Below are 12,240 nucleotides of genomic sequence, written 5' to 3' on the forward strand. Positions count from 1 at the left end.
CTGGAAAGGAGTCCATCTGCTCCCTGGATATATTTCCAGATGCCAAATAGGGAGCATAGCTCTGACAAATGTTTACATCAAAGTGCAACCTATTTATGAGTACATAAAAAGAAACACATCATCTAACCATCCAAATGATGCACACATCCATGTGCCTGCAGCTGCTGAGATTGGAGGTTTGACTGTGTAATATAATGCACTATTAAGGGCAGCTAATTCATGCCCTATAGGTGGGTGCGAATGTCTTGAATTGACAAGTAAAGCAGCAATGTTCACTGCTGGACAAAGAGGTTCTCGGATTGAACTCATGAATGTCTGAGTCCCTAAGGGAATGAGGTTAGAGCTGATCTGGGAGCTCTGGTGACTGGTATGTATCTTGACGGAGATGGATTCTGGATACTTATAATATTTTGGTGATGATGGTTGCTGGAGCCTCATAAGTATTGTGATGGAGGATGATGCTGGCTGAATCAGGCAGTGAGAAGAAGGAAATTACCTTGTTGGAAGGACTAGACAAGGAAACAGGAGAGAAACACAGGAGGGGAGAGGCAGGAAGCACCGGAACAAATACTAGAAGTGCTAGAGAACCATACCAAACTTCTACCAAGGACAGCTGGACTGGATGCTGTGATCAGTTGTGAAGCGTCCATGTCGATGAGATGCTCTCTTCATAGTAAATGCGATGCCTCACTTGTGCCGGCCAATTTGCAAGCCAAGGCGCTATTCATCTGCGCAGGTGCCCGAATCGCTATCCTTGCTGAGTTGCTCTGAGAGCAGCACATAGCTCTACTGTTGAACCTGTGTGATACCTCCTTCCAGACTACTGGGGACACTGCTTTCTTGAAAACCTGTTGTGATTATGGAGATTCAGCATTCTCATAAGTAAGTAAGTGCTTGTGCTGTCTATCTTGACAGTCATTGGAGAGTTCTCCTGGTTCTTAAGAATGTTCTAAATGTGGTATACACTAATGAACTTTCCAACATGATAATATGGATATGGTGGAGGAAATTTTCAGAACTAGGTTCTCCTCCAGATTTAGCAATTCCTTTAGAAATTGGAGTAATTTCAATTATCATCTATTTCATGATCAGGCCCTTAGTCATCTCTTCTATGCTTGCGAAATTCAGAAAAATTATATATGTAGCCCACTTTGATGTAGTAAAAAAATAACACACCACTGGGCACAGACAATCACTTTAGCCAACGTTAAAAGTAGATAAGCCATATAGGATGTTATAGTACTTGATTTGTGAAGTTATCAGGGGCAGGTGGACTACCACTGCAACGATACAGAGGGTAGAATGAACTTAGGATGGAGCAAATAAAGCAGGAGAAGGACTCAAGAAGGAATGGTAAATTAACCTACTTTTCATTTGCTTTTCTCCCTTAGGTGGGGACTGTGCCACTCTACTGAAAAACATTGGTGCTCTGCCTGTGGATCTGACACGACTCTACTTTGCTGAGACTGTCCTGGCCTTGGAGTACCTACACAATTATGGCATCGTGCATCGGGACCTAAAGCCAGACAAGTACAAATTGAGTTTCCATACTATTTCCCAGAGAGAATGTCTTTGGTGTGGCTGGAGAGTTATTTAGTGCTTCCCTTTCTACTTTGAGTCATTCCTTCTAAATGGAAGGATGGCAATCGGGTGAGGGATGGATAGTTACAGCAGCCTGATGAACTGGGACACTTGTGGCTCTCTGTTGCTTGCATCATACGTTGTACTGCAGAAACCCTTTTGCTTGAGCTGAAGATTACCACCAGGCTCTCTGTTGTAAAACTTGCTCACCCAAGGAGCAGCCGCGCAGTTTACTATGTTATTTGGCCAATTGTTTTAGTTGCACTGTTGTATAATGGAGCATCAAAGGCCATTACCATCTTGACATAAGTATACATAAGTATACCAATGAAGGTGTAATATAAAAAGCCAAGCATTACTCAGACAATTGGGTTGCAATCTGTCAGTGCAGCAAAGCTTTGAAAATGCCACATTCAATTGATCATTCGCTGAAAACTGAAAGTGAAAATACCACCACATCCCCCAATTTTCGTAGTGCTCCACACTCGTCACTTCAGGAAAGAATTGGGAGGGTGTAGTGGGAGGGAAAAGGACAGGAGGAGTAGAGAAGAAAGAGACAACATAGAAACAAAAACCCAACACATTAAAGAGTAAACACCAAGTAAAACAGTAAAGTGAGGTCCTTGGCAACTAAGTTGGGGCTGGGGCTGTCGATCTCTATTCTGGGGAACCGACTTCGAGTCTTGGCAACAACACTCAACATCCTGTGATTCTGGGCAAGTTACTTAATCTCCCCTGCAAAAAAATGAATGTGTCTGTGTGTAACTTAGCTGGTGCTCATGTGAAGCCCTTTGGGTCAAATTCGCGCTATATAAAACTACGGGGGGAAAAAAAGAGTTGAGTGACAACTAATGTGGTTGAGCTGGGAGTACACAAAAAATTACCAAAGTCCATAAAATTAGGAAAACTATGTTCCTCACTTGAGAGAATCATCCTTAATACCATTTAATAATGAGTTAGTTGCATCAACACAGGAAAAAAGTTAGGTCCTACCCTGATGTATCAACTTTAGTTTTGCTATATGTCAAAGAGATATAAAAATACCCCAATTCAACAGCTTCTTCTGAATCACCAGCAACTGCTACCTTTTGGAGTGGGAATAGTAAATGCCACCCCTTTGGTGTCCAACACTTTCTCCAATATGGTGTATATTGGAATGGGAATAGTAAATGACACCCCTTTAGTGTCCAACGCCTTCCCCAATATGATTTAGATTGGAGTGGCATACGTAAATGTCGTCCCTTTAGTGTCCAACACCTTCGTTGGTTTAGTTTTGAGTGGGAATGTTAAATGTAACCCCTTTAGTGTCCAAAACCTTCCCAAAACTGGTTTAGACTGGAGTGGGAATAGTAAAAGTAATCTCTTTAGTGTACAATACTTTACCCATTATGGGTAGATTGAAGTGGGAATAGTAATTGTTATCTCTTTAGTGTCCAAAACCTTTAACATTTTGTTTAATGAAACCATATCACATATTTTTCAGTTCCAATTTTTTATTTCTGTATAGTTTTACCATTTGTATTATATATACTTCAAGTGAAAAATGAAAAAATATAAAAGTAAATGAAAAAAGAAATCAGTATTATTTCATAAATAATCGAATAAATCATATTCATATACATTTGTATGATATACATTGTCAACTTTTATTTGTTATTAACAATTCTTTAACATTTATTAATGTTTTGCACATATATATTTTCAACATTATTTCACTTTTTTGTATTAATTAAATAATTGTATATATTGCATGCTAATATGTAATTTATATTTTACATTTTTTATACTTTTTTGCAACATTGATATGTTTCATGAGTTTAATATTTTTTGTAAATTTATTTACAATTCCTACCTTTTTTATATATATTTTCAACATTTTCACATGTTTTCTTTATTAATTGTATATATCTTACACTCCTAATTAATTTCTACTTTACAATTTGTCATAATTCTGCATAATGTTGTTTAATATGTTTTACATGTGTATTAATAAAAAAAAAACATTATTTAACAATATTTCCCATTCATTTCTATGGGGAGATATTCTTTTTCATAACGTTTCATTTGCCAGGCATATTTTTGTTTTCCCGCTACCTTCTGTTTTGTTATTTTTTTTGTCTACTTTCCTGGAACAAGGTCATGGTAAGGTGCCGCTGTTTGTTAGAACAGGAAAGTCCTTTTTAAGGATTTCTTTGAGTTTTGAGTGTAGGTTGGGATTTAGGAGGGAAGTTAGGGCTTGATTAGCATGTCGGGGAGACTACCACCAACAGGCCATAGGTGGTGGTCTGCCCGACATCCAGACCATCCGTCTCACTGATGCATTCTGATGCGGGCGATTGGACCACAGAGGTTTGCGGAAAAACCGCCGACTCTGACAGGATTCAAGATCCTGTCGGGCAGCGTTCAGAATCGTTTCCCTACTATGGGGGCGGTGCTTGCGCCATAGGGATTGCAAAGTCCCTTTCCGATTGCCTTTTCATGGCGGTCCAACCTCCATGAAAGGGCAGCTGGAAAGTGACTTTGAGCCCGTCGGAAGCCAGCAGAGATGGTACTTTGTTGATAGTTTGTAGGGGTTGTGGTCATTAGTTTGTTTTTGTTTGCTGTTCAGGTGAGTTTATCATTAGTTATTTATTTATACTTGTTTTATTATTTATTTGTGCAGGTTTGTGATAGTTGATTTTTTTAATGTTTTATTAATGATTATTTCATTATTTTGGTGATAATATTGTGTTCAATATTGTGTGGATCGATATTTTTAACATAGTCTATGTTTATTTAAAGAGAACAATATTTTTGTTTCCAATATTTTTATTTTCAATATATGTAAAAATCGATGTTTTTAGCTAAGGTATTTGTGTTCTCCATATTTGTGTTTTTTATAGTTAAGTATACAGAGTCGATATTTTTGTTACCAATATTTAATTTTTGATATTTGTGCGCTTCGATATTCGTTGGATTGACATTATGTCAGTGATCCGATTTTTCGACATCTGCTAAAAGAATTCATAAGAGAGAGGCCAGAAAGTAAGCTGCCTCAAGAACCTCCAAAAACTCTTTTCTATTAAAAAGACCCACCATGAGTCTGCAAAAGAGCGAACTCCAACTGAAAAACGCTCTCATAAGCATAAAAAACGTCTTCTCAGAAATGTCAAAATCTTATTTATTATTTTTTTTTATTGAGAGTTCATGAACAATAAATATAAATTACATGGCAGTTTCGAGCAATAAAATTAATAAAGTGACCAGTGCAATATAAGTAAAATCCAATACACAAAGTAATTAACTTCATTTAAATACAGAATCATATTCAAAATTAAAATTTGAAAATACATCAAAGAAGTGCAATGTGCATAGTGCAATGTAATGACAATAAAACAGACTAAGAAAGATATTAAAAGTCTATGTCCAGCATAGTGAATCTAGCATTCGAACTTGCTCCAGTATTTCTCATATTTTTTAAGGGTCCCTGATCTCAATGCATACTTTCTTTCCATTCCCTGAATCCTTGCTAGTTTTACTTTCCATGCATTAAACGTTGGTACTTTCTCTGATTTCCAACATTGCAAAATAAGCGATTTTGCTACCAATGATGCTATAAACAAGGATTCATCATGGGGAGTTGAGTTCAAGGAGCAGCCAAAAACTGAAGTTAGTTCATCAAAGGTAATATTGACTTTGAACAAATTGCTGAGTTATTTTCCTATCCCCTTCCAAAACTCCTGTATTTTGGAACACTCCCAAACTATGTGTTTCCAAGTGCCCTTTTCATCACAACGGAAGCACTTCTCCTCGGCTTGGGGGTATATACTTTGGAGATACGAGGGCGTTCTATAAATTAACCATTTAGTATAAAATTGCATTCTCTTAAAATTAGCACCTCGAAAAATACCTTTGTTAAATTTATTCATTTTATCCCAAGGGAGTTTGTTAATTTTGATGTCTTCCCTCTTTTTCTATCTATCTCTGGCCTTGTTATATAGTACAACTGAATCGTCATCCTTGAGATTTTTTTATCCAGACACTAATTTTCCTTTGCTTCGCGATATTCAGTGCTTCCGTTATGGCACTTTTATGAAATAAGTTACATATGTCTAGCTCTCTGAACTCAGCATAAAGAGCAATAAAGGACCATTTCAAAATTATATTCGAGAGGTGAATCTCCCCAGAAATTTCCTCCCACGATTTCCATCTATTACCTATAAGAAAGTCCTCAATTGTCTCAAAGCCGTTTTCCTTCCAGAGTCGTACAATATTTTTATCCAGACAACCCCTCTCCCCAAAAACTAAATTGAGCAAGTTAGTCAAGCTAATTATTGCGAAAATATCACAATATTTCAGGAGCTGGGTTCTCTGTTTAAATAACCACTGTAGAGACTTATAACGTACCTTCTTTGGGTATTTCCTAATTCTTACTGGATCATAGATTTTAGATTCCAACAGCATCTTTGTCATAAAAAAATTGTCTGCTTCATGATCTTCTACAAAAATAAACCTAAAACTGTGGCGTGCAAAAGAAGCAAAATAATAATCTCTAATATTTGGTAGAGACAACCCTCCTTGTGCGGATGGGAGATATAAAGTGCTAAGTGCTAGTCTCGGTACTTTATTTGCCCATAGAAAAGAGGAGAACATGGCATCGATTTTTTTAAAAAATGAGACCTGAAATGGGCATGGGGCTGCACTAAAAAGGAAATTAAACAGTGGTAAAATAGACATACGAATAAGAGCAACACGTCCCATTATTGACAGCGGTAATTGGTTCCAACGATCTAATTTTGAACCAATCTTTTTTAACAAGGGTATATAATTTAACGTATATAAGTCTTCCAAACTTTCAGAGATGAATATTCCCAAATATCTCTTAGGGTTAGTATTAAAAATCTTCCTAAATCCTGATGATAAAGTGTCTACCGTGCAGTTGGCTAAAATAATTTCCCTTTTATTAACATTTATTCTGTACCCCTCTAACTTCTGAAAGTCAGAAAAATTTTAAAAATTTCTACTTGACTTGTAGGCTTTGAATTTAAAAACAAGACAATGTCATCGGCATATAATTTTATATTTGTCATGCCGACTACAGGTACTGTGTCATTCATTTTCCCCCTGATTGCAATCGCCAATGGTTCAATAAATAAAGCAAATAAAATTGGCGAGAGGGGGCAGCCTTGATGCGTGCCTCTGTTAATTTTACAGGTCCCAACATTTATATTATTAATAATAATCTGTGCTTTAGAATTCTCATATAATTGTTTCAGGAGGAAATAAATCGATCGGAAAATCGAAACTGTGCAAAACCGCAAAATGACAGTCCCATGCCACTAGAAATGTCAAAATCTGAGCTCACTACACTATCTACTCAACAATATTTGAAATTCAAAAAACCTTTGTCAGTGCTGTCAACAGAGAATCGTCTACGACACTGTCAACCATAATAATGATTGCATCTACTGCGACACCAGTAACAGCAGTAATCACTGTCAATTCATTGACAACTACAGCCTGATCGTCGATGATGACACAGACATCTGCGCAATACTGTTCATAGTAAAAGCAGTGACTACGGTGTTGAGAGTAACATCAACAACCAAATCAACTATATTGTCAATGAAACCTAAAAAGACATCACGGTCGACAAGGAAAAATAGAGGGGTAGAAATGGAGAAAGTTTCTATTTCCTTAATACCAGAACAGACATCCCTAAGTAAGGCATTGCCATTACCCCCTAGTCAGCTTCTAGATGAGGATGATTCTTATGATGATGGGTCCTTTGGTGAGGCACATAGTCCATCAGAGCTACACATTAAATACCAGCAAGATGATGAAGAAGGAGATGATTTCATGGACAGGAATATTAGTCCTCTCAGCAAGAGGGACAAGGGCTACAATATAGGGACGAGTATCAGTCATATTCACAATATTGGTACCAAGAGAACATGTTATGTCTGCCAAAAGCACTAGTCAGATACCTAAGGCTAATACTTACGGATTATTATAAAATATTCCCAACTTCATTAAAAGCACCTTCACATAGACAGCTTACATACAGTACCTACTCCATCACTGCACATGCAACCATCAACTCCACAAATGTCTCATAATTTACCATCAGCTACTTCTCAAAGGCAGACGCCACAATCTAAAGCTATTCCAGAGGATGATAGTATGTGTTCAGATGAAGAAAGAGAGGAAGCAGAAGTAAGGGAAGGATGAGAAGTTGCTACAGAATGAGATGATTATTTGAGTCCTGTCCCATTATCACCAGTGCCACAACCTGCTGGTTCTCCACTGGAGGATACAGGTGGGTTGCATAACCTGTTAGATAGAGTGGCAAAAGGATTTGAACTGCCAATGACCATAAAGCAGTCAGACTACTTCTTATGTGATTTCAAAGAAACCTCTCACAAATCAACGCCCACACCAACCTCCTCGAAAGCATCAACAACATCGGATTCACCCAACTGGTCAACAGCCCATATCACAGGACACATGCTTGACCCTATCTTCACCTCAAGCAACAGAGTCAAGTTCAGCCACATCTCAGAGCTAATGTGGACAGACCACACCATCATCCACTTCAGCATCACCAGCCAGCACCACCGCTAAGCTTCCCAGCGCCACCCACCGCAGTTGGAGCAAAGTTTCAGACAGCCAGTAGTCCATCTCCCTCAGCACTTCACACCCAAAACAGCCACAACCTGGACAAGACTGTCAAACTTCACCACCTAGATCACTGCTAACACCTGCACCCCCATCGGATCCAGCAGACACAAGAGATCCACCTAATAGGCCAGATGATACAACAGAGATTGGAGAGTTGCAAATTTTGATTGTAAGCAAATAGAAAGAAAACGGCGCACCGGCAAGGATACTGCAGACAGGACCACCTTCAAGACGGCCCTTAACTGTTACCACTACTGAGAGAAACCAAACAGAACGCCAGCTCCAACCAAAACAAAGAACTCTTCAGCTTCATCAGAGAGTTGTCTAACCCCACCCCCACTGAAAATAGCATCACTCTTTCACAAGAACATTGCGACACACTGAAAGACTTATTCTACGACACGATCTCCACCATCCACAAAAACTTCGAACCCCAGACGACCCTCTCCGACTTCTTCTGCAACGCTCCCACAGAAGCCACCCCGGACCACCTATACACCAACTACGACCAGCTCACCCCACAGGACACCACAGCCATCATGAACTTGGTCCACTCCGGAGCACCCACTGACCCCTGTCCGCACCTTATCTTCAGCCTCGGAAGCAGCACGATCAACAATGAGCCCACCACCGTCTTCAGCACCTCTCTCATCTCGGTCACCTTTCCTGAAAAATGGAAGCATGCAGAAGTAAAACCCCTTCTCAAGAAACCTACTGCTGACCCCAGCAACCTCAACAACTATTGTCCCATCTCCCTGCTTCACTTACCCACCAAATTCCTGGAAAAAACCATCAATCGTCAACTCGTGCAACACCTTGAGAACAACCATGTTCTCGACAGCTCCCAATTCGGATTCTGCTCCAGTTACAGCACCAGAACCACCTTGATTACATTCACCGACAATATCAGACCCCTCCTTGACCAAGGAGAAATGACGGCTCTGATCTTCCTCTGATCTTCCTCGACCCGCATCCCATCACATTCCACCACACCCTGTTCAAGAGACTACATCACATTGGGATCCAAGGAAACACCCTCAAGTGGATCGCTTCCTTCCTCCCCAGAAGAACCCAGGGAGTCCGTCTACCACTCTTCAGCTCTGAGCCCAAAGATCTGCGGCGTTCCTAAGGGTTCATCCCTCAGTTCCACACTCTTCAACACCTACATGACTCCCCTGGCCAACGTCACCAGTACCCACAAATTAAACATTATATCCTACGCAGATAACTCCCAGCACATCCTCTCGCTCTGAGAAGACCCCCCCACCACAAGGGACAACTTCTGCATAAGTATGACAAGCAGTGCCGACTGGATGAAAAGCAACTGCCTGAAACTCAACACAAACAAAACGGAAGTGCTGATCTTCACCAACAACCCCTCCCTGTGGCACGACTCGTGATGGCAAGCAGAACTAGGACCCTCACCTACTCCAACCGAGCATGCAAGAAAACTCAGCATAATTTTGGACAACAAGCTAACCAGGAAATCCCAGATCAATGCAGTCTCCTCTGCCTGCCTTTTCGCATGCTACGTGACATATGCACTGTTATCCAGATCATGATCACCAGTCGCCTGGACTATGACAACACACTCTATGCAGGAACCACCACACACCTCCTGAAGGGATGTCAGACCATTCAGAACTCAGATGCCAGACTCCTCCGCAACCTCCCAAACGGACCCACATCATCTCTTAACTCAGGAAACTCCACTGGGCCCCCGTACAGAAGAGATGCCAGTTGAAGATGTTGGTCCACACCTGTAAGGCCCTGCACAACTAAGGTTCAGCCTACATCAACCAACTCATGATCTTCCACCTGCGATCTGCATCCCTTTCTCTGGCTGACAACCCTCGCATCCGCCGGAGCAACAGTAGAGGACAGTCCTTCTACTACCTTGTGGTAAAACCCTGGAATGCCCTCCCTCTGCACCTCAGAACCTCCACCTTGCTTCTAGAATTCAGGAAGGCACTCAAGACCTAGCTGTTTATCTGATCTCTCCAGCAACTTCTTCTCCCCAGCGCCTGGATACACTCCCGGGTCATTTGTCGCATTTTGCAAAAACCCTGGTTGACAAAAAAGTTAGAGCTATTCCAATTGCATTTATATTGGAGGAAGGCAGTAAGACAATGAAGAAATCTGCAGCAGTCACAGCAGTCCTCATGATTATATATTGAGAAACTGATCATTAATACTTATGAATAGAATTTAGCAACTATATAGTCTATTCTGTTTCCACAACTAGATTTGTCTCATTGCTCATCATTTAAGTTCTCAAAATATTCAACCTATTCACCATATATCCGGAGGTGTTTGCTGGGAGATCCTCCAACATTGCACATGGGTATTTCCAGATTGAAATATCTGTCCATGCCTTGACTCCATTTTAGAATCCTTGGCGGTACAGCGTCTCTCTATGTTTGTGCCTTGTCCCTCTTCCCTAATGTGAGTTCCAGGTGCAGGAGGATTCTCTCTGCTCTTATGAATCCTTCATCATCGAGTGTATTTAAGAGGGCAATCTTTGGGTTGAGATCAAGTGATCTGTTTAATATAGGAATGTGTAATGGACATAGCTATATTAACATTGTTACTGGGGGATCCCATTCTGGTACTGGGAAATTATTCTAGCAGGTGAATCTTGGAATCGGAATCAAAGGTGAGTAACTTTTCTCCTTCCTTCAGAGGAAGCTCAATTTCTTTAGGAACATTGCCCCTTCTTTTCCTTTTTTGAAAGATGAAAATTAAAACCAGTTTGGGCAGCAGTGCTGATGCCTGTGTTTTACTTCTATTTTCTATTGTTTATGTTGTGCATTTGCATGTAAAATTAATGTTTCCTTTCTAAAGGCATTGTATTTTTGTTTCATTTGGAGAGTTTTTTTTCTCTTTCTTTTAAAAGTGTTCCAGGATCTGGTTTATGGGCAGAGATATTCAGTTTTATTAATTTAATGAAGGTGTTGAAGATAGAGAAAAAGAATTACAGGCCCATAACTTTTCATTTCGCAGGATATTCTTGATCCACAAAATAATACTGTTACCATCTTATTGAATAAATATCTTGTGCGATATTGGTCACTTTTTGTGGTATTAATTATGTAACTATTTAGTGCACAAACAATGTTTGTAGCAACTAACAAATGCAAAAACTAAACTGACTTGAAAGTGTGATCACTCTGTTTAGTTATAAACATCAGGGTAATGTCATGTAAATTGATGCCCATCTCATAAGAGAAGTCCTCATTTTATTTCCATTGAGAGTGACTTGTAGATCAATTCTGATGGTTTAAGAAACCCAAGGGGAGGTTTTCACGTTTAGCTCTTATTGTATTTATTTTGGACTCAAAAGAAGTACTACGCATTTTTGATGGCCTGTTGGTTTTGCTCAAGCTGTTGGCAAAGAGTTCTGACTGGTTCCTCCTAGACATGACCAGTGATTGAGGACTTTACTATACTGTAGTTTAATGTGGGGTATTGTTGAGTGCTCAACCTTTTATTCTTGTTACTTATTCCACTGCTTCTTTCTTGTTGTAAGTGGTTTAAGAACAGTGTTTGTCTCCTGTTAACAGCCTGCTGATCACATCCATGGGGCATGTTAAGCTGACAGACTTTGGCCTTTCCAAGATGGGTCTGATGAGCTTGACGACCAACCTCTATGAGGGACACATTGAGAAAGATGCCCGTGAATTTCTGGACAAGCAGGTAAGGCATTTGGAAAAGTGAAAACCAGGTTGGAGGGGGACTGCTGGGCATTTAGTGTAAAGGATATGATGATAGGCAAAGAAGTGCGGTTGGGTAATGCCAGGGGAAACTAGAGCAGATAAATAATTGTAAAGTGTGAAGGGGAAGAGTGGATGATAAAAGAAAGTGTTGGCTGCACCCATGCCAGGCATTCCCTGGATGGACCGAGTGCAGAGTCTGATCTCTTATCTTGGCCTATTTTTTAGAATGGTGCTCACTAATGGGCAGTTTGCGAAGCTCTATTGTGTGGAAAACCTCATGCTC

At 40.0% G+C, this 12,240-nt stretch overlaps 1 protein-coding gene across 1 annotated transcript in view; it reads left to right on the top strand.

The window, feature by feature from the left end:
- Positions 1 to 12,240, top strand: part of MAST1 (microtubule associated serine/threonine kinase 1) — a 419,095-nt gene that overhangs the window by 307,613 nt on the left and 99,242 nt on the right. The window contains exons 14-15 of the mRNA XM_078689234.1: positions 1,392 to 1,530; positions 11,805 to 11,937. Of these exons, the coding sequence (XP_078545360.1) occupies positions 1,392 to 1,530; positions 11,805 to 11,937 (272 nt within the window). The remainder of the gene's footprint in view (positions 1 to 1,391; positions 1,531 to 11,804; positions 11,938 to 12,240) is intronic.

Source organism: Lissotriton helveticus, chromosome 1_1 (assembly GCF_964261635.1).
Source record: "Lissotriton helveticus chromosome 1_1, aLisHel1.1, whole genome shotgun sequence".
Classification (NCBI taxonomy): domain Eukaryota; kingdom Metazoa; phylum Chordata; class Amphibia; order Caudata; family Salamandridae; genus Lissotriton; species Lissotriton helveticus.